A 23,397-nucleotide genomic window follows, 5' to 3' on the forward strand; every position below is an offset into this window, starting at 1 on the left:
CATTTATCAACCGCTGAGCCAGCGCAGCGGGTTTGGGACAGTATTTTATTCTTAAATGTATACTTGAAAAAATTGTGAGCTTTAAGCAGAAAATAATAGTTCACCTTTTAATTAGTGAAATTAATGCATTATTTGATTATATGTTACCTTTTTAATTCAATGCAACAGATATAGATACACAGAAAAAATTCTTAGCAGACAAATAAAAAAGCATGCATCACTTCTGGACCGAATGAGCCACTATTCATTTAATTTGTCTCCTTAAAATGGAAAAAAAGGCCCAAGCTCCCATACAAAATTAGATCTTTGAACCCTTTTTTATTTCTGCCAGTACTGACTACAAAGGCAGTGTGCAAAATTAAGTTATAGTGCAGGAGAAAAATGTTTTTGTAATTAATGAAAAGTATTAATTATATTGTATAAAAACAGAATTAATTAAATCTGGTTAGCACGAAAAATCAAGTGATTATTTGTTTTCCAAAGTTTATGCTGCTTCTTCCCCCGTGTGTCAATCTGGTGCTCAGACCAACCCTATTATTGTTTTTTTCAAGTATAAGTAATACATTCTACATGATTATAGATATTTGGATCTACAAATTTAATTATTTATCATACAATTGTATGTTTTTGACACTATAGTTATAAATAAATCATAATATGTGCAAAAAATACAAATACAATTGTTCCTGAGGGCCCTGTAGTTGCTTAGGGCCCCAGAGCAATATGTAATATGATATGTTTTTTTTTATTCCTGTCATTTAATTTAATGTATCTCTGTTTATTATGTAACTTTGCTGACACTTGGCCAGGACTCCCTTGAAAAAGAGGTTTTTAATGTCGAAGAGATTTTTTTCTTGGTTAAATAAAGGTTAAATAAAAAAAAATTATAAATACAAAAAAAATAGGTCACTTCGGCAAACTGGACTAAGGCTTGATGTGTATAGGCTAAGATGTACTAAATGTTAAGCTGATTTATTCTTAATCACCTTTGCACATGTATCTGTGTTTGTATTTCCTTTATTTTTGGTCTTCTTCAAATTGCATATTACATTTTCCATGTAATTTTAGCAAAATATCTCAGCAAATCTACATTTAAAAATAACATCCCCCCATTTAGATTCACTTTGACCATGTAGCTGGAAAAAAAAAAACATTACTAAAACATTTATGTTATAAACTGTAGGCTGTATGATAGTCAGCCTCATTTATGGCGGTAAACTCCTCCCACTCCGCCTCCTATCGAATCTAACCAGCTCTTCCTCCGGCGGACGGTTAACGAAAAGCCCCAACGTGTGACGTTTCAACCAAGAGGGAAGAAAATATCCATTTATCTCAGTGATTTACCTTTTTTCCAGTCTAATTATTTATCTCTTGGATTGGTTGAATATTAATTAAATCCTCTTTACTCAGACAGACTTGTATATAACGTATTAAATATAGCTTTCCTTTTGAACACTAAATATTTGAATGGCTGGGGAGACATCACATGGAGTCGGAGTGTTTTTAGAGCTGAGGAAAAGGCTTCAGACTGGGCTTCTTGTTGTCGGGTAAAGTAAATAACTCATCATTTTTCATACTTTAACAAATTAAAAAGTGTTTTTATTTGTAGTCATCTTATCCGCGGTAGCTAGGCTAGCTGGCATTAGCTAACTGGCATTAAGGCAGCTAGTTCTGCAGAGGTACGGAAGCTGAGGTGTTATGTTTAGAACTGCTGCAGGTCTGTGTTTAGACTGATTTAAGGCTTAGAATAGTGATGGGTTAATTAATGAGGCATCTTGATGCGTGTTCACACATTGCCAAACTGTATTGATGCTGCCTGACAGATTACTGACACCTGCTGGACATTTAAAGACACTACAGGCAGCTTATTGGACAGACTAAACTGAATTGATTTGATGACCTAGTCCAATTAAATCACCAATTAAAAATCAGCAGGATCCGAATAAAGAAAATCATCAACCAGTAAAGGTCCAGAGACATTTTTAATTATAAAATGAGGTTTTTATGCTGCCATGTTATACATTGAATTATTAAATGAAAAAAAAAATCCATTTTAAAATCTAAATAGTTTTTTGAAGTAGAGGATAGCAATCGTTCAGTTTGGTATATAAATAGTTTCGTTTTTTTGGCTTAATGAGAGCAGTGGGCTTTATGCTTCCCTGCAACCAGAGGCGTAGCCAGAAAATTTTTTATAAGGGGGGCCAGGCAATAACCAATGCACACTGAGGGGGGCTGAAAGCAGATAGGCGCCAGAACCTCAGGGTCAATCTACACTGTTCCAACAGGAAAATTAACGAGCAAAACATCCATACTTTCTACATAAAGACAAACTATACTTTCTTACAGCCTTTACTAACAAATAGACGCATATATTTAAACATCCGTGCTTTCTAAATTAAAGGTATAGGTGATAAAATTCTTTCAGGTTTGAGTTCTGGGGCGTAAATCTTTTCCATCGTCATTACTTACCTACTTTTATTAATAAACATTCTGCATAAAATTGATATTTACAAACACTAATATCTACATAAATTAATTATTTGATACGTTTTTATTAAAATTGTTATTTATCTATGATTTCACTGAAGACTCCCAGATGACTTGCAGAGTCATATAACACAAAATCTAGTTTTGAAAAGAGCATGAATTGTGTATTTATCAACTTTGATATATATAGATGTGTATAATTAACCACAAAAAATGTAAATCTTTTGAATATACCACTTGAGAGTATTACTGCTGCCACTGTCTGTATTTGAGGGAAATAAATGTTAGGGGTGGCAAATGATTGGGCCCATCTAGCTCCGCCCCTGCCTGCAAGGCTTTAAACCAGGGTTTGAATGGAGAAGAGGCCATTCTAAAGCCATTCCAGGCTCATTCGTGAGCTTATATATTCCCAAAAACTAAGACAGTTTAAACGATTGGATGCAAACTATTGGTACTTCAACATACCAGGAAACAGATTTCTCTTCTCGACCAAAATATTTATTCCATACTAAGAGGCTTAAAAGTTTCATCAAATCCAGTCAAAATGCCCAAGAGCGCCTCTCACAACTTCAAAATTGAAACTTCTCCTCTCAGGCCTGGATTAAGAGATGCTGAGTTTGGAAGCAGAGAACAAACATAGTTCATACAAACCATGGATGATCCTAATGATCCCTGTTAAAAAATCCACAACAAAACCAAAATATTTGGACAGAAAATGAACATATGCAGGCTGGATGATGGAGAGGATTTTTTAATATTTCATTTTAAATTAAGCGTTTAATTCCACATGTTTTGCTCCTGATTTTAATAATAATATCGCGCATGCTCTCCTTGAGCTCCGAGGAAGTGGGAGTGGAGCAGTAGGGGAGGAACAGCGGAGGCTGTAGGCTTTGCTTTGCACAGGAGGTCTGGAGCACAGCGGGGCGGAGCGGTGATGGAGGATGTGGGATTTTGGGGTTAGACACTGTCATCAGACAAAATGTGGTGATTTATAAATGTTTCAAATCAGCTTGGGTCTGGATTAGCCAGCAGGTGGGTCCGGATCTGGACCGTGGTCCGCTGATCCGTGACCTCTGACCTGGTGCAATGATAGAATTTAAGTTATATTGTATTATATCATATCTATATTTAAATTGAAAATATCAAAATTGATATTTTTAAATGCAGCCAATAAATAATGTGAACATGTTTCATAACATGAAAATTTAGGGGAAAATGTGAATGAGGATGCTTGTGGACTAGGATTTTAAATCTATTTTTAAACAAAAGTCAAAACAGTAAATAAACTAAGAGTCAATTTGAAATTAACTTTAATTCTGATAATTTAAATAAAGATGGCAACGGCTGAAACGTTCCTATTCCCTTTAGGCTGCTCCAAAATTCTTGATCATTTTAATAATAAACTGCAAAAGATGAGACATTTTTTTTATAGCAGATGCATCATGTTGACAGATACGTTTTTAAACACAGTTTAGTGAGTCAGTCAGTTAGAAACAACTTCTGGATCGGTCACATGACTTTCTTGAAACGACACACACAAACCGATTCAGTGTTTTGCTCTGTGTTGCTAACCTGACTCCGCCAGATGGATTTGCTCCGCATATCCATCTGGAAACCTTCCGTTGAAGTAATTTTGGGAAGGGCCGAAAATACTGGTTAGCTGATTGGCCTATGTTGGTGATAGACGGGCCAAATAAACCAATCAGATCAACGAAGCATATGACGTACTAACAGAGCGACGACGAAAACACAACCACAAGCCAGGCTACTCTTGCCGAAACCAGTCGGGAGAAGAGCAAAAACATCTTTTCCTCTGAGAAAAGCCTCCAGAGCAGTGTTTTGCTCCTCTTTCAGTGAAGAAATACTCTTTAATTCTGATAAAACTTGCTCGATAGCCACGCTAACGCTAGTTTCATCGGCTGAAGCCGCCATGTTCTTTAGACTGAACTGTCGTGCTTCTCGTTGCGTCACACCTCAACCCGCCTCAAAGCCAACGCTGATTGGACGTTCGTTTGGTGAACGGCTCCAAATTTTCTTCTACAGAGAGTCTCCAGACTGATCTGCGAGTGAAATCTTGAAAGCTTGCGAGATCAGGATGGTCTCACGAGGCTACTGTGTTGCTGCACCCATCACTAGTTTAAAAAATATAAACAATGCAAAAATACCACAAACACATTAAAGGTCTAAAACACATTTTCAATTTTGTTCTTTTTCAAGACCAAATCATTTTAAATACAGGTCCTTGATACATGATTGGCTGAATTTAGGTGTTCAAGCTGACGTATAACTAACTGGCCTGTATAAGGTAATTAAAAAAACAAACAGAGATTTTAAAACAGGATTTGTTTTTAAAATAAAAATCTTCTAACTTTTGGGACAATATCATCTGACAAAAGAGTACATTTATTTACATGTTTAAGCCAGAATGATTTAAATATTATTTCCCCATGACTTTAACTAGGTGTATTATTGATTGATTAAATGAGGTAAGACTATTTACAGATGGAATTAGATTATTTTTAAAATAAAAGGTCTCCATTATTTCAATTGCACAATATCTAATTATCTTATTCTAAAAGCAGAAATGCTCATTCTTTGTTAGACCATCCTATTTACATGCCTAAATGAAGGGCTCATGCACTGAACTTAAGAATATTCGTACTTTTCGTTATCAGTTTTTTCAGTGTAACTCTAAATACATTTGTTATGATAATATGCTTGACAGAAGAGACTCTTTATCAAGTGTTTGCCTTGAAAATGTACTTTAACAGTTATTAAGAAATCCCATTCAGCTTTTAGCTTCAGCTATATGAAGAAAGAAACACAGTTTTTTGACTGTTGGACCAGCAGTGCGAACCATTTGCTTTTTGACCTTCTGAATTTACCAAACAAGGCGCTCTTGGCCTAGTTTATTGTGTTTTTTTGTTATTATTATATTCTTTTCCCCCATGGAAAAGATGGGCCCCACTGTGGTTGGTCATTTTCGTCTAGAACCACCATTGCTAAAGTCTAGCTTATTCTGCTTGCTGTATCATAATTTATGTGCCTCTAATATACTTTAACGGAGCCTAGATGCATTGCTGCTGCTGGTCAGCTGGGATTGAGCCACTAACCAGTTTTCTTCCATGCGCTGTATTTTGACCCATCTGTCTTTTCATCAACTCTGGCCAGCTTCACAATCCCAGAGCATGATGCTGCCACCTCCATGCTTCACTGTAGCACTACTGTATTCAGGTTAAGTCCTACATTAAGTTTTAAGTCAGTCATAGTGTTTTGCATATAAACGGAAAAGTTCGTCAGGGAGGGGCTTTTAAGCAACCTGCATTTTTGTGGTGTGACGCCATTAGATAGATCTTATGAACTTTTTATCCTTTTTTTTTTTTTTTTTTTTTTTTTTAGCGCCGTTCTGCTTTAATAACAATAGCAGAAAAAAGAGAATGTTTCAGACATGCATCTAAGTTAAAATGTGTCTGGGTTGAACCAGAGTTTCTCAAACCAAACAGTTTGTGGCTGTTTGAAGAATGGCTTTATTGGCAGACTGTGCGCAGTACACAAAGATCCCAGTAGATGGTGCCATTGAGGCGTAAAAAAATAAAAATTAATTAACAGTGACTCTCAATGGTCAAAGAAAATGTAGAAAATCAAAGTAAATGTTTTAAAAACAAAAACAACATTATTTGCTCAACATAATGTGGGGAGTCGTTGTTAAATACTTGAAGGGTGCATCATAGAACAGCTGGATGCCTCAGTGATAGCTGCAGCATTAACATAACTAATTACAAACCTGTTTATATTCTCTGCATCCATTTAAAAGGGAGCAGTGTTTATTATTCTATGGAGAGTTGCAGATGGTGAATAAGCAGGCATGTAATTCATCTGCATAAGATTTACACTTGGTCTCATTTTATATGTGTCTTAAACAATAAGTACAGGGGGTTTCGAACATGCTGACATAATAGTTAATTTGTTAAGGCCAAGATCAGATGTATTGGTGTCTAGTTATAGAAATTAAAGGTTATAGCCAAATAATATTTAATGATCTGAAAATCATTTTGACCATTTTACCTAAAAGATAAAGAGAAGCAAATTCTGGACCAAAAAAAAAAGAAACAAATGATTACTGTACAGAGATTTCCTGTTAAAATGTCTAAGGTTGGCTTGGAGGAATTTCGAAGGGAATATTTTGCTGAGGATGAGAATGAGGCAGAGGAAAAAGAAAATATGAGGCATTGATAAAGATTCTGATCATTATTAAAACTAACATGACGAATAAAACGCTAAAATATAAATTGAATGATCCGAAATCTTAATATTGTCCAGAAAACAGAGTCAAAATTAACCGTCTAAATTTTAAGCTTGAAGTTTGTGTTAAATTAGAAAAGGCCTAAGGGGTTTACTTCATGTTTAATTTCCTCTAATAACATAGAAACTTCAGCGCTGCTGAAGGCGTATCCCTGTTCTGGTCTAAACGTCGTCCTTTCTTCTGCCCTGTAGGACAAATGTGGCCAAAAGTCCTGCAGATGTGGTCCTCTCAGGCGGAGACTCCTCTCTGTGTGTCCGGACTCCAAGAGGAGATCTATGCTTGTCGCTACCAGCAGGGGTCGCCTATGAGAGCGGGTCCTGCCTTCACACACCTGTGGTCCAATTCAGTGAGGAGGAGCTGCATTTCAGGCTGCGAATAAAGATGGATCGAATCCAACAAGGTAATGTTTGCAAAGCGACACTTCATCATCTGCATTTTTAACTATTAGGTCCCATCTTTATAGTTCCTGAGGAAACTCAAATATGGAGCACAGGTTAACTGAAGTGATGTATACTATCTGAAGTTCCTGCCTGGCATTTCTGAACTAATCTTTTAGTATTTTGTGACATTTGTGCCGCTCTAACAAAGCAGGAGAAAGTTCCAGCGATGGGCCACCAGCGACAGTCCGATCAGAATCAGATTGATTCCCCACCTTGTGGATGAATCCCCCCATCCGCCATCATTGATTTTCTGCTCAGTGCTGAAATGTTAGCACCATCACAACAAATCTGACCCGTTGGTTTGTTTGTTCGCTCCACAGAGGATCCTGCCAGCATGATGGAGACTCTTCGAACGAAAGAGACGTACAGCTTCCACTGCCAGGGCTGCACCACCAGGCTGCTGGAGGACAGGTTAGAGTTTTATTCACAACCTCCTCAGCGGCGTGACCTGTGTGTAGAGGTGCTGGTCTGATGGATGACTCCTCTGGGGAGTGTTGAGTCAGTGTGTTTGACGTAGATGGCTGCTGCTCTGTCAATTAAAAACAGTTTGGTCTTTTTGGAGTTTTACATGAACTGGAGTATCTGCAGAATCTCAGTGAGGTTAATGCTGCTAAATTTGTAAAAATAACCAAAACCTGATACCTCCTGAAACTGTGAGGAACTATACAGATGCTTTTACAGATGCTAATTATAAAAATCTGTTTGAAATCAGCCTAAAAAAATTCCCAGATTAAATCTCTGCTGTGAGCATGCTGGTAAAAGCACTCCACTCCTGCAAAATTAGACATATTCTTAAAAAAAGGAAAACGAATTTATTTCAACATGACATTTATTTATTTTTATTGTTTATCATGAAATTTAGTTTCTATAAATAAATTAAGAGAAAAACTTTGGATTTGAATTTGTAGGAAGTTATATTTAAATTTTAAATTATTCTGGCTTAAACATGTTTATAAATGTACTCTTTATCAGACGATATTGTCTCAAATTTTGAAAATTTCTGTAAAAAAAAAAAATCCTGTCTTTAAATCTTTTTTTTTTTTTTCGTTATCTTATGCGGGCCAGTTAGTTATACGTCAGCCTGAACACCTAAATTTGGCCAATCATATATCAGCGGTCATCTGTCAATCAAATTTATTCGGTCATAGCATCTTGATTCATATGTCTCACCTAATATACGCAACCGTTGAAATAAGAATCTTCGCAGAGTAGTGGTGACCGTTATGATGTATAGTTGGAGAGCGAATTGTTGGCCGTTTCCCAATTCACAAAAACGCGAGTATGTTCTTGAGAAGAACACAGGAAAGTCTGGACTCTGGGAGAACGGGAGCACTAAGCATAAATATGGGTCAATTAGAATCAATCAAATTTTAGCATCTTCATTCATATGTCGCAGCTAATATACGCAACAGTTGAAATCAGAATCATTTCTTTTCCCATTGAGTGTTCCCAGTGTTCACGGGGATGGACGTCTGTGTCTTCAGCAGGCGTAGAGCTAACAGAACTGGCAGCGTTGCGAGGCAAGGGCTCAAACATGTACGGCTGTAAGCCTTCTACACCAAACCAAGCTTCTGCCGCCCTGCCGTCCTCTTCCACAACAACTTATTCCCCGCTTTCCTTCTCTAAATAAAAAATGTATGACAGAGGAGACTCATCCACGACCTCCGACACTAAACTCTCCTCCTCTTGCATGTTTCCTCTGTCCATAGCGTTCCTTGACAGTGTCGTTTCTAAGTCACCAATTTAGTGCTACTTGGTCCCAATGGAATTACCCATTGGGAACCTACTAGCACTAAGCTGCTAACTGGTTAGCAAGATGCTTCCGACAAACTGGTCACAACCAAAATGGCCTGCCAACCTTCCGCTACAACAATCCCGCCCCCTTGATAAACATATAATTCAGAAATGCGACGGTTGGAACAGCCGCTTCCCTACGACTTTAAAAGTTAAAAGTTTGTACATTTAAAACTAACTTATCAACCCTCACAAAACATTTTCATAACTTTTGCGATGATGCTATTAAACTAGTTAAATGGCACCTCTGTCATGGAATGAGGGGGTCTGTTTTGCTATCACCAGCATCTTTGGGGAGGTTGGCCATAACCCTGCCACACAAAACAACTAGGAATGTGCAGACTGCTTTACGGCATATGTAGCTTCCCCCTGCCCCCATCTCTCCATTAAAGGGCGGAGGTCAGTGCGACTATGTCTGTGTTAAATTTCAAGGCCCAGTCTCTCTGAACTGGTCCTTCAAAGCCCATGAAAATTAGGATTTTCCATTTACAAAATGTGCTCTTTGCTTGCATCAATAATGCAATACAATTCATTCCATATAAGTTGCTCGTTTGTTTAAAGTCTATTGGACTTTGCTATAATTGTGGTATGAAAAACTGCTTTGTTCTGCTCGCATAAACGGATCTGTATGCTAGCTAGCTGCAATTTTCTCCTCACTTCTGTGTCATGGCAAAATACAACCTTTAAGCTCATTACTGCCACCTAAAGGGCTGGAGTGAGAACATCAGTGTCATACGCTTGTTAAAGGTATATAGCAGGGAAAACTAATTAAAAATCAGTGGGGTCTGAATAAAGAAAATCAACAACCAGTAAAGGTCCGGAGTAGGGCTACAACTAACGATTATTTTAAAAATCGATGAATTGGCCGATTATTTTTTCGATTAATCGATGAATCGGACAAAAAATATTTTTTATATTAACCTCTTTATTCCAAAATAAACATTTTAGACAGAACAAACAAGCACACAAGTACAGGTTGCTCATAACTGTACTTGTGCAATATGAAAAATAAATGTTTGTGTTAAAACTACACAAACATGAGAAATGTAGCGCAAAAAAAGACAAGCATTTTTTGTTTTTTAAAGCCCCTAAGGGTTCAAACAACAGCCCCCCCCCCCATTTCAACAAATTAGTTTTTTTTAGACTAGAAGAGTTCTGCCTTTTAAGACAGGAAAGTATAGCAGTTAAAGTTGCTACTTGAGAAAATACTGAACCATAGAGATAAAAATAGCCCTGTGATTCAAATTATAAATTGTATTTGGAATAAAAATGAGAGAACTAGGGGTGCTAAAAAACACATCCTCCAAAGACAGATATTTACATGGGAATGTGGCAGATAATTAATTGACATATTACTGATCTTGCTGGATTTTATTCTGCTTTACTTCCATAAATTGCAGGATCTTCTTTACTTTATCTTTGCCAGAAGATTTAAACTTTAAAAGCCTTGCCCTCATAATTTGCAAGTTAATTTATTTATAAAGAAAATATAAACGCTGCTTAAGCTAATTCAAATGAAATTAAAAGTAAAATAAGTAGCCAACCTTCTCACTGTCTGTAACCTACTAACAAGGTAAGGAAAGCATCAGATGAGCTACCTGAGAAACTAACGTTACGTTTCCCCACTTTAAAACCAAACAAACATGGTTACTCATCCTGCTGATCAGCTCTCTTCACTGCCAACGAAGGCTCCAACGTGTCTTCTTTTCAGGTGCTGCATCATAACAGTGGTGCTTCTGTGCCATGTTCATTTGTTTTTACAAAAGTTGCATGTTACGACTTTTTTCGCTTTACAAAGCGCAGGCTATTTTAATTATTGTGATCAATTTGCGCCGTCAATCCCGGCGCATGCGCGCTTCATTTGCAGTCTGGACGCTGAGGGTAAACATCCTGCGGCTCTGACTGCAGCGCTGAGAGGGACTCCTGCGGGAGAACGGGGTTGGGATGGGGGAGGCGCCCCACAGCAATGACGACGGCGGCGGATGACACATTAATCGCGCGACACAACTAATCGATGATGAAATTCGTTGCCAACGCTTTTAAAAGTCGATTTTTATCGATTTTATCAATTTGTTGTTGCAGCCCTAGTCCGGAGACATTTTTAATCATAATCTGTTACTTTTAACAGAATTTAACACTGAAATAAGATGAGGTTTTTATGCATCAATGTTATACATTGAATATTTAAATAAAAAAAATAAAAAATAAAAAGAAAATTTTCCATTTTAAAATCTAAAGTGTTTTTTTATTTTTTAAGTAGAGAACAACAGTAGTTCAGTTTGGTATATAGACAATTTCCTGATTCACATATTTTATAAAACACCTGAACTGACTGTTTTATATAGTTTTTTCTTTCTTTTTTCTGTCTTAAAGAGAGCAGTGGGCTTCATGCTGCCTTGCAAGGCTTTAAACCTGGGTTTGAATGGAGACTAAGCCATTCTAAAGCACATATCAAGGTGCTCATTTTAAGCCTGGATCCATGTTTATTTTTGATGACGTTCACGGTGGAGAATCCTGCTTCACAGCAGCAGGTTGAGCCAAAAATGTGCAGGGTCATCTTTGAGCACCATTTCACTTTTCTTTAACCGGTTCACCGCACTTCTTCCAGCGGCCACACTTTCTTTCACTTTTTCTCATCGTCTTCTCCTTCTCTCCCTTTGCCGGCGTGCCACAGGTTTGCCTGCTGTGTCTAAAAGTAGATAGAAGCAGCAACCCAGACTGACAGCAGCTCATTGGCTAATTTGTATCACGTGCGGCCTGGAGCTGGGCTTTACCGTACAAACGGGAGAAGCAGCGCAAGTGAAATTAGACACTGCAGCAATTTAGAAATGTTTCAAATCAGGTTGGGTCCAGATTAGCCAGCAAGTGGGTCTGGACCGCGATCCGCTAATAGGTGACCTCTGGTATAGAGGAGGATCTTTTATTTCCAGGTGGATCATCTAAATAAGTGGTCCTCCCAGTCATTCTGGTGATGTTTACGTAAGGCGGTCCTACGTGCTCGTCCTGTTGGCTATCTTTTTGTGCGCATGCTGCGGTTTCAGACAGTCATTGAAGATCACCTTTCTCACCGCGGTTCTTTGAAAATGGCCGAAGGTCATAACAGAAAAATTGCCTACGAATGTATGAGAAGAAGAGAAAGGCCTCAGAAGAAGCAGATATATCCCAGAATGCTTTGCGAGGAGAGCTCTCCTCGCAAAGCATTATGGGATTTGCTGTTATCGCGGCCCGCTGCCGCTACTGGACAGCGTCAACTAATAACAAAGTAATCATCTCTCTGAACGGTCAGTTAACTGAATTCGCTGTAAAGTCCACTATAGATCCCCCGCTGTATGTGGACACAGTAAGCTTGTATGAGCTATGAGAACAGCACATTTTAAACCGGGCGTGCACGAGGAGAGAGGGGCTTGTGCACGCCTTTTTTTTCTTTTGTGGATAGGGCAGGTCTTTTGCAAAGTCCTCCACAATACCTTTAAATGTAACCTGAGCAAAACAAAAGTGCCTCTGGGATTTAAAAATTGCGTTTTGTTAAATTGTGATTATACTGCAAATGTAACTAACGGCCCTTGGTGCATTGTTAATTGCATTACTGGTTTTATAAACACTTCCTTAGCAGTTACCTGTCTCCCTAACTCTTCTTCTTCCATCTTTTTCTTTGTCTAGTTGACCTGGGCTATTGCAGCTTCACTGTTTGGCTCTTATTTCCACACATATATCCTCCTGATCACATCCAGAATAAATAAATCCCCCTTTTTTTCCAGAGTGTTTAAGCGAGTCCTTCCTCTCCCCAATGGTAACTGGAACGCCCTCGTGGACGACTGGTGCTGCCACCCAGATCCGTTCGCCAAGAAGCTGCTGCCCCGAGCAGAGGATTGTCTGCTGGGGGACACCTTTGTCCTGCTGGCCCGTGACGGCAGCTGTGACCAGACCCTGATAGAGGAAGTGACTCCTGTTGGTGCCGCTGACAGTCAGGATCAAAAGGTGAGGATGCAGGAGATGGGATTGAATTTTTTCATATGTTAACAAAATGAAAAAGTTGGATAAGTGCTTGGCTATCACCCCCACACACTCTCTCCTAGACAGTCTAGTCCAGCTCCAGCTCTAGATGAAGATTGATCTGCTCTCTCTTCCATTAGTCATTCTCTGCACGGCTCACGCTGCGTGACTGCAGCTGAAAGAACCAGAGAGAGCTGGAAGATAGTTTCACTATCAGCTGTGTCCTTCTTTCTATATTTCTCTCATTTATTTCTGATTCTAGTTGTAGTTATTCAAAGAATGACAATTGAGATTTTCACAGTTGTGTTTTTGCTTCTGTGCACAGAAACCGTGTCACCGCTTGGCCCTTATCTCCTGTGCGAGTTGTTCGTTAGTACTGGGAGAGGCTGTTGCACCAGGTCGGCACCACTGCTGCTCGATTTTATTTTTATAGATAAAAAGGCTTTACAGAGCAGCATCGCTGGGTTATTTTCATCCTGCTGTATCTTACAGGGACGTTGAAGCTATACATCACCCAGGTGGTGGTGGATCCCGCTGTGGGAGATGGAAGGCCAGACGCTTCGCTGAACAGGCAGGTTTTTAGAGATATTTAGATTCATACTTCCTGATGGTGGAAATGTAACAGCTGTGATTGTGGAAATACAAGAAAAAACAAATGGTCTGATATCTGAGGAATACAGAGCTGCTACAGGCTGCATCCATCCATCCATACATCATCCCTCCATCCATCAATCATCCGTCATCCATCCATCTATCTATCCATCATCCATACATCATCCATCCATCATCCATTCATCCATCCTTTATCCATCCATCTGTCATCCATCCATTCATCCACCAATCATCTGTCATCCATCCATCCTTCATCCATCCATCTGTTATCCATCATCCATCCATCCATCAATCATCCGTCATCCATCTATCCATCCATCCATCCATCCTTCATCCATCCATCTGTCATCCATCCATCCATCCATCCTTTATCCATCCATCTGTCATCCATCCATTCATCCACCAATCATCTGTCATCCATCCATCCTTCATCCATCCATCTGTTATCCATCATCCATCCATCCATCAATCATCCGTCATCCATCTATCCATCCATTCTTCCATCCATCATCCATCCATCCATCATCCATCCATCATCCATTCATCCATCAATCATCCGTCATCCATCCATCCATCCATCCATCCATTCTTCCATCAATCCATCATCCTTTCATCCATCCAACCATCCATCCATCCATCCATCATCCATTCATCCATCAATCATCCGTCATCCATCCATCCGTCCATCCCTCCATCCATCCATTCTTCCATCCATCCATCATCCATCCATCCATCATCCATCCATCATCCATTCATCCATCAATCATCCGTCATCCATCCATCCATCCATCCATTCTTCCATCAATCCATCATCCTTTCATCCATCCAACCATCCATCCATCCATCCATCATCCATTCATCCATCAATCATCCGTCATCCATCCATCCATCCATTCTTCCATCCATCCATCATCCATCCATCCATCATCCATCCATCATCCATTCATCCATCAATCATCCGTCATCCATCCATCCATCCATCCATCCATTCTTCCATCAATCCATCATCCTTTCATCCATCCAACCATCCATCCATCCATTCATCCATCAATCATCCGTCATCCATCCATCCATCCATCCATCCATCCATCCATTCTTCCATCAATCCATCATCCTTTCATCCATCCAACCATCCATCCATCCATTCATCCATCAATCATCCGTCATCCATCCATCCATCCATCCATCCATTAGTTGTTCCATTGTTTCTTTCTTCCATTGAAACTTCATCAATCTGGAAACTGTCCTACCTTCCTTCCTTCCTTCCTTCCTTCCTTCCTTCCTTCCTTCCTTCCTCACTCACTCACTCACTCACTCACTCACTCACTCACTCACTCACTCACTCACTCACTCACTCCTGTTTGTTTTAACCATCTTTTATTTTCACTTATTCTAATATTAAAGCCTGGATCCTGCAGAATTATTTTCCTGTTCTATTCTGCTCGTCTGTTCCATAAAGAGATCAGACTCTGATTTGATGTCTGGACATGGAAGCATTTCTAAAAGCAATCCTGATTTGCATTTATCACCCAAACCGAACGCCGAAATATCCTCTTCCTTTTTTCCTGTATGTTGTGATTTTATTGATCTTGCTGCACACACATGCATAAAGCAGACAGATGGAAATAAATGAATGAACGTTTCTGTTTTGGACAGATCTGCCTTCCTGGAGACGAGCGTTGCAGCCAGGCTGCTGAATCTGTCCAACTCTCTGAGCTCGTTCCACTTCTCCGTTCAGACGCCTGGTGGGAAAGTCTTCTTACTGGTAAAGATGTTGGAATAAAATGAAGCATAATGTTAGCGGCAATAGAGTTAGTCTATTAAAAGTACGTCATCAAACAGACAAACAGAACAGAAACCTCAGCTCTGACTACGTCTTTGAGTTCAATGTGCTGTGAAAGAAAAGCTAAGCAGGTAATAAAAGGCTGTTTTAAAGCAGAAGCTCCGGCGGAGCGTTTCACTGACCTATTCATGCCTTACAAATGTGTCGCCTGCTGACAGCAGCGTATAAAACTGCTCTCTCAGAATCAGACTGGCAATAACACTATAATCAATCTTGTGTGAAATTGGATCAAAATGGAGCAGATTCGTTTTTTCAATAAAAGGAATACAGGTGCTGGTCATAAAATTAGAATATCATGAAAAAGTAGATTGATTTCAGTAATTCCATTTAAAAAGTGAAACTTGTATATTATATTCATACATTACATACAAACTTATATATTTCAGATGTTTATTTTGTTTAATTTTGATGATTACAAATGACAACAAATGAAAATCTCAAATTCATCATATCAGAAAATTAGAATATTACTGAAGACCAATAAAAACAAAGGATTTATAGAAATGTTGGCCAACTGAAAAGTATGAACATGAAAAGTATGAGCATGTACAGCACTCAGCATTTAGTTGGGCCTCCTTTGGCCTGTATTACTGCAGCAATGCGGCGTGGCATGGAGTCGATCAGTCTGTGGCACTGCTCAGGTGTTATGATAGCCCAGGTTGCTCTAATAGTGGCTTTTAGCTCTTCTGAATTGTTGGGTCTGGTGTATTGCATCTTCTTCTTCACAATACCCCATAGATTTTCTATGGGGTTAAGGTCAGGAGAGTTTGCTGGCCAATTAAGAACAGGGATACCATGGTCCTTCAACCAGGTACTGGTAGCTTTGGCACTGTGTGCAGGTGCCAAGTCCTGTTGGAAAATGAAATCTGCATCTCCAAAAAGTTGGTCAGCTGCAGGAAGCATGAAGTGCTCTAAAACTTCCTGGTATGTGGCTGCGTTGACCCTGGACCTCAGAAAACAATGGACCAACACCAGCAGATGACATGGCACCCCAAACCATCACTGACTGTGGAAACTTTACACTGGACTTCAAGCAACGTGGATGAAGTGCCTCTCTTCTTTTCCTCCAGACTCTGGGACCTTGATTTCCAAAGGAAATGCAAAATTTACTTTCATCAGAGAACATGACTTTGGACCACTCACCAGCAGTCCAGTCCTGTTTCTCTTTAGCCCAGGCAAGACGCTTCTGACGCTGTCTGTGGTTCAAGAGTGGCTTGACACAAGGAATGCGACAGCAGAAACCCATGTCTTTCATACGTCTGTGTGTGGTGGTTCTTGAAGCACTCACTCCAGCTGCAGTCCACTCTTTGTGAATCTCCCCCACATTTTTGAATGGGTTTTGTTTCACAATCCTCTCCAGGGTGCGGTTATCTCTCTTGCTTGTACACTTTTTTCGACCACATCTTTTCCTTCCCTTCGCCTCTCTGTTAATGTGCTTGGACACTGAGCTCTGTGAACAGCCAGCCTCTTTAGCGATGACCTTTTGTGTCTTGCCCTCCTTGTGCAAGGTGTCGATGGTCGTCTTTTGGACAACTGTCAAGTCAGCAGTCTTCCCCATGATTGTGTAGCCTATAGAACTAGACTGAAAGACCATTTAAAGGCTTTTGCAGGTGGTTTGAGTTAATTAGCTGATTAGAGTGTGGCACCAGGGGCCATCAATTTTGAACCTTTTCACAATATTCTAATTTTCTGATATGATGAATTTGAGATTTTCAATTGTTGTCATTTGTAATCATCAAAATTAAACAAAATAAACATCTGAAATATATGAGTTTGTATGTAATGTATGAATATAATATACAAGTTTCACTTTTTAAATGGAATTACTGAAATCAATCTACTTTTTCATGATATTCTAATTTTATGACCAGCACCTGTATGTTCTAGTTTTATGCGTTTCTCTGAGTAAGAGAAAAAGTTGGAGAGAACTATCACACAGAGTAAAAAAAAAAAAAAAAGCACTCAAGTTCTTTGTTATATCTGTAAGGGTTTCTGAGAGTGAAATGCTGTGCCCCTCCTGCAGCTCTGGCTGCTGAACGGCGACTCCATCATAGCCTCCGTCCCTGAAAAGTCAGTTGGAGATGAGAGCTCCATCAGCCCCCCTGCTCCTCCTCGTCCATCTCTCAGAGCCGCCAGAGCCCTGAAGCTCCTCTACATCAGCTGCTCCAGTGCCAGCATCCAGCAGAGAGAGTAAGTGAGGAGGCTTCATATGTCCCCAGGCCTCATTTAATCTTTTGTTGTCCTTTTGCTAATCACGGCTTTTCTCCTGGAAACTTAACTCCGCTCTACTCGCTGTGATGGATAAAAGATTACAGGTGAACGGGTTTTATTTCCTAATAGGTCACACTACTCTTTTATTTCCTGATCATCATTGTATCTGTTAAAATCACTGAATGAAAAGCAAATAACAGAAAAAAATAAAGGAGCTGTAAATATACACAGAATAGCTTCTAATAAACATTCACTGAATATGTTGGCTCCCTTTTTAAAGCCAAATCAGCCCTACATGTTCACAGATGGACTCCTCTATCTGCCTCACATCCTTTAAATTATTGTTTTTTGCAAGGTGGAGTGTTGTACGTCATCTTCCAGACTTCCAGACGTCACACTGCAAAAAATTGAAATCTAAGCAAGTTTATTTTTCTTAAAATAAGAGCATTTTTTTCATGAACAAAGCAGTTAAGTGGTACACTTTGCCAATGGAATAAGGCAATTTACATTTAAAATAAGAAAACTGCAGTCTCTTATTTCAAGCGCATAATATCTAATTATTTTATTTTATGCTTATTTTGAGTGTAAAAAAGTGAAAAAAAAAATGTACCTGCTCAAATTAGGGGTAAATACACTTCATTTAAGACACTTTTACTTATTTTTGGATCGTTTTTGCAGTGCGGGTCAATGCTTCAATGGAAAAACGATCTAGAAATATGTAATCGTTTCTTTTTTCGGGCTTTTACGGCACTAGCGGCTCGTATTTTTTATTATTTTTTTGACAGTAAGCCGACAAGAAATGGGGTATGCCGGCCGCGTCAAGGTCTAAGGCCTCGATATATGGTTCGTGTGCGCTAACCGCTGCACCACCAAAGTATACTCCATATGTAAACATTTCTTAACTTTACTGTTTTTACCCTTAAATTTCATAAGTAGAGACCATAATTTGACAATGGAATGAGTATTTTTACTTGTAAAATAAGAGAATTAGATAATATGCACTGGAGACAAGACATGAAATAATTTTTTCCTATTTCAAATATAAATTGTCTTGTTCCATTGGCAAAGTGTCTCACTTACCTCCTGTATTCATGAAAAAAGCACCTTTTTTAAGAAAAAAGGATTTATTTTGATTTCAATTTTTGCAATATTTGTTGTGCTCCACACACTCAATATTTATTGGCAAAGGCCTGTTCCCTCTCTTGTGCTGTGCAACTCCTGTACGTCTCTGAGACATGAGAGGAAGTTATTTCTGGAGCGTCGTAGTTTCACAATTTGGAGACCAAAGAGAGCAGGACTGAGAACATGACCCTGAGGTATCCCAGCGTTGAGGATCAATGGGGAAGATTTGAGTTTCTTCTTTCTCACCATCTGTTGCCTGTGGCTGAAGAAGTCATTGATCCAGGAGGATTAACCTGTTATCTTCAGGGTTAACATGTCTGGAAGGCTGACAGCATCCTAAGAGGAAGTTTTCAGACAGCTGGATCATTGCTGAGCTGCTGTTAACTCTTCTGATAATCCAACTTTATTTATATAGTACTTTAAAATTTCTCAGAGGACCAAAGTGCTGTACAGTGAAACAACATAACACCATTACACAGACAAAAAAAAAACATACGAGCATAAAAGACAAAATTAAAATCAGAACTATATCGAAATTAAAATAAAAGTAATTTAAAGTCGTAGTGAAACGGCTGTTCCAATCGTTGCATTTCCGAATTCTCTTGTGTGGAGCACAACTTTACACGAGTGAATAAAGTGAATGTCATTGGTCGTTTATCAAGTTGGCGGGGATGTTCTTGCAGAAGCTTCGTAAGCAAGTTTAAGTTGTGGCCGGTTTCTTTGAAGCATCTTGCTAACCAGTTAGCAGCTTAGTGCTAGTAGGTTCCCAATGGGAAATTCAATTGTGACCAAGTAGCACTAAATTGATGACTTAGAAACGACACTGTCAAGGAACGCTATGGACATTTATATACATGTTTCCATCTCGCACAGTTAAGAAAGCCAAGGCAAGAGATTAGTTTTTAAGAGCCATTTAAGATCAGACAAAGAAGTAGACAATTTAATTTGCAATGGAAGGTCGTTCCACAATTTTGGAGCTGCTACAGAGAAAGCACAATGAGACCCTAAGCTTCCGTTTAGTTTTTGGCACCTCAAGAATCAGCTGATTGGCTGACCTGAGTGAACAGGGAGGGTGCCTGAAGGTGAAGCAACTCAGAAAGATAAGATGGAGCATGGAGAAACTTAAAAACATAAGAACTTTAAAATGAATCCTAAAATGTACAGGTGCTGGTCATAAAATTAGAATATCATGAAAAAGTAGATTGATTTCAGTAATTCCATTTAAAAAGTGAAACTTGTATATTATATTCATACATTACATACAAACTCATATATTTCAGATGTTTATTTTGTTTAATTTTGATGATTACAAATGACAACAAATGAAAATCTCAAATTCATCATATCAGAAAATTAGAATATTACTGAAGACCAATAAAAACAAAGGATTTATAGAAATGTTGGCCAACTGAAAAGTATGAACATGAAAAGTATGAGCATGTACAGCACTCAGTATTTAGTTGGGCCTCCTTTGGCCTGTATTACTGCAGCAATGCGGCGTGGCATGGAGTCGATCAGTCTGTGGCACTGCTCAGGTGTTATGATAGCCCAGGTTGCTCTAATAGTGGCTTTTAGCTCTTCTGAATTGTTGGGTCTGGTGTATTGCATCTTCTTCTTCACAATACCCCATAGATTTTCTATGGGGTTAAGGTCAGGAGAGTTTGCTGGCCAATTAAGAACAGGGATACCATGGTCCTTCAACCAGGTACTGGTAGCTTTGGCACTGTGTGCAGGTGCCAAGTCCTGTTGGAAAATGAAATCTGCATCTCCAAAAAGTTGGTCAGCTGCAGGAAGCATGAAGTGCTCTAAAACTTCCTGGTATGTGGCTGCGTTGACCCTGGACCTCAGAAAACACAATGGACCAACACCAGCAGATGACATGGCACCCCAAACCATCACTGACTGTGGAAACTTTACACTGGACTTCAAGCAACGTGGATGAAGTGCCTCTCTTCTTTTCCTCCAGACTCTGGGACCTTGATTTCCAAAGGAAATGCAAAATTTACTTTCATCAGAGAACATGACTTTGGACCACTCACCAGCAGTCCAGTCCTGTTTCTCTTTAGCCCAGGCAAGACGCTTCTGACGCTGTCTGTGGTTCAAGAGTGGCTTGACACAAGGAATGCGACAGCAGAAACCCATGTCTTTCATACGTCTGTGTGTGGTGGTTCTTGAAGCACTCACTCCAGCTGCAGTCCACTCTTTGTGAATCTCCCCCACATTTTTGAAGGGGTTTTGTTTCACAATCCTCTCCAGGGTGCGGTTATCTCTCTTGCTTGTACACTTTTTTCGACCACATCTTTTCCTTCCCTTCGCCTCTCTGTTAATGTGCTTGGACACTGAGCTCTGTGAACAGCCAGCCTCTTTAGCGATGACCTTTTGTGTCTTGCCCTCCTTGTGCAAGGTGTCGATGGTCGTCTTTTGGACAACTGTCAAGTCAGCAGTCTTCCCCATGATTGTGTAGCCTATAGAACTAGACTGAAAGACCATTTAAAGGCTTTTGCAGGTGGTTTGAGTTAATTAGCTGATTAGAGTGTGGCACCAGGGGCCATCAATTTTGAACCTTTTCACAATATTCTAATTTTCTGATATGATGAATTTGAGATTTTCATTTGTTGTCATTTGTAATCATCAAAATTAAACAAAATAAACATCTGAAATATATGAGTTTGTATGTAATGTATGAATATAATATACAAGTTTCACTTTTTAAATGGAATTACTGAAATCAATCTACTTTTTCATGATATTCTAATTTTATGACCAGCACCTGTACAGTTAATGGATCAATTTAAATATTGTTCAGCTGTTTGATCATTTCTCTGTTTCACTGAGTCGGAGCAGATCAGTGATCATCTTGAACATTGGACACCTGAATAAGATGTCTGTGAGGGAGAGGCTGCAGCATCAGCCGGTTCCTACAGCCTGCTAACAGATGTTTCCTGCCCTGAAAAACTGACACAAAAAAAAACAAAACTATCCTGATAAAATAAATATAGAAAATGGGACCATCTGCTGCCTAACAATTAAATATCTTCAGCTTTCAGAGAAAATACCAAACTGATCAACCTTTAGCGACGTGTTTGATTTGAGAGTAAAACCCTGAGAGGTGAACATTTTGTTTCCTACTGTTGGTCGGCCTTTTTCATTGTCGGTTCATTTGTCAGAGCCTCCTGTGGGACTAATGTTCTGTTTTTCTCTGAGGTTTAATTGTTGGTGGATCCATTCCTCTTCCATTTTAGTTTGCTAATTTACAGCCGGGCTTTTAATAAGGGCAAAAAGAAAAATGAGCATTGTGAGATGGTTTTCACTATCATTGTGAATCATTGATCCCTCTGGTTTATGAAGGCAAAACTATTTTATAATACAAGAATATAAATGATCCACAACATAAGCAGGTGTCATTTTGTTTTATTTATCTAACACATGATTTAAATATTTATTTTCATGCATAACTATTCAATTAAATCATAAAATGCACAATTATGAAATTTGTTGTTAATAAAAGAACTGTTAAATTATGTATTACATAATTAAATGTTACTTTATATAATGAATTCATTCATTTAAAAATGATTTAACTTACTTGACTTGAATGTATAAATAAGTGGAAGTAATGAAATGTGTTTTTAGTGGGTCTCCAGTTTGTTGGATTGTTATTTTTGTGGTAAAAATCAGTGTTGGGTCAGCACTGTTTTAAAGGGAGACTTTAACTGAATGATAGAAATGATCTCATCATAGTTTTGTTTACGATTTGTCAAATTTCCATCACCTGATGTGGATTTTAACAGTTTGGATTTTTTTTTAACTCATAATTATTTCTCAGCTATTGTCAAGATGTTTTTCTTTTCAGAAAGCTAGTCTGGGAGTAATTATTTTTGTGCTTTAGAATCCTTGAAAACAATTTACTGCTCAGTTAAAACAATACCAATTTTGTATCCTGATGGTGCATTGGCTGCGTCTTGGTGCAGAATAAATAATGGGATGCATGGAAAAAAAAAAAAATGTTTCCTTTTAAAAATCATCTCAAAAAAACCAAACTGTAAAAAAAAAAAAAAAAAAAAAAAGTCCACTTTTAAATTAGATTTTTAACGTTGGTTTTCAGCTTGACTGCATCACTGAGAATGTAAAGATGGCTGAATCTGCACAGCTCTATCTATGCTTACATAAACATTAAAGGTTTTTGTGCCATTTTTCCATATTACTTCCTTTAATTAAACATCAAGTTTGGAAGGCGCTTTAGAAAAGAAAATAATAAGCTCTTGAATTGGATTTAAGGGGAGTGTTGGCCTAGTGGTTAGAGCAGTGCGCTTGTGCTCTGGGAAGGTTACAAGTACCCGGTTTGTTCCCCAAAGCTTCCACTGTGGGTCCCTGAGCAAGACCCTTAACCCCACACTGCTTCCCGGTTGCCACACAATGGCAGCCCACTGCTCCCCCAAGGGGAGGTAATTTCTCCAATGTGAGATCAATAAAGTTGAATTATTATATTATTTTTTATTTTTTCATTTTTAATGATATCATGCTGGAAAATCCAGTATAGAGGCGACCCTATTAGATTACTACTCCTGCTCCAATGATGGGTAGAGGATTGT

General features: G+C 38.8%; 1 protein-coding gene across 2 annotated transcripts in view; it reads left to right on the forward strand.

Annotated features, from left to right (window-relative positions):
* The first annotated feature begins 1,263 nt into the window (after nucleotides 1–1,263).
* Nucleotides 1,264–23,397, forward strand: part of ube3d (ubiquitin protein ligase E3D) — a 46,345-nt gene continuing 24,211 nt past the window's right edge. The window contains exons 1-8 of one of the 2 annotated variants that reach the window (XM_038288589.1): nucleotides 1,264–1,547; nucleotides 6,982–7,190; nucleotides 7,551–7,641; nucleotides 12,783–13,002; nucleotides 13,343–13,415; nucleotides 13,510–13,588; nucleotides 15,286–15,394; nucleotides 17,496–17,662. In XM_038288589.1, coding sequence (XP_038144517.1) covers nucleotides 1,468–1,547; nucleotides 6,982–7,190; nucleotides 7,551–7,641; nucleotides 12,783–13,002; nucleotides 13,343–13,415; nucleotides 13,510–13,588; nucleotides 15,286–15,394; nucleotides 17,496–17,662 — 1,028 coding nt within the window. In that variant the 5' untranslated portion in view covers nucleotides 1,264–1,467. The remainder of the gene's footprint in view (nucleotides 1,548–6,981; nucleotides 7,191–7,550; nucleotides 7,642–12,782; nucleotides 13,003–13,342; nucleotides 13,416–13,509; nucleotides 13,589–15,285; nucleotides 15,395–17,495; nucleotides 17,663–23,397) is intronic. The other variant, XM_038288581.1, reaches the window with a different exon arrangement.

Source organism: Cyprinodon tularosa, unplaced genomic scaffold (assembly GCF_016077235.1).
Source record: "Cyprinodon tularosa strain WSP-4 unplaced genomic scaffold, ASM1607723v1 ctg107, whole genome shotgun sequence".
NCBI lineage: Eukaryota > Metazoa > Chordata > Actinopteri > Cyprinodontiformes > Cyprinodontidae > Cyprinodon > Cyprinodon tularosa.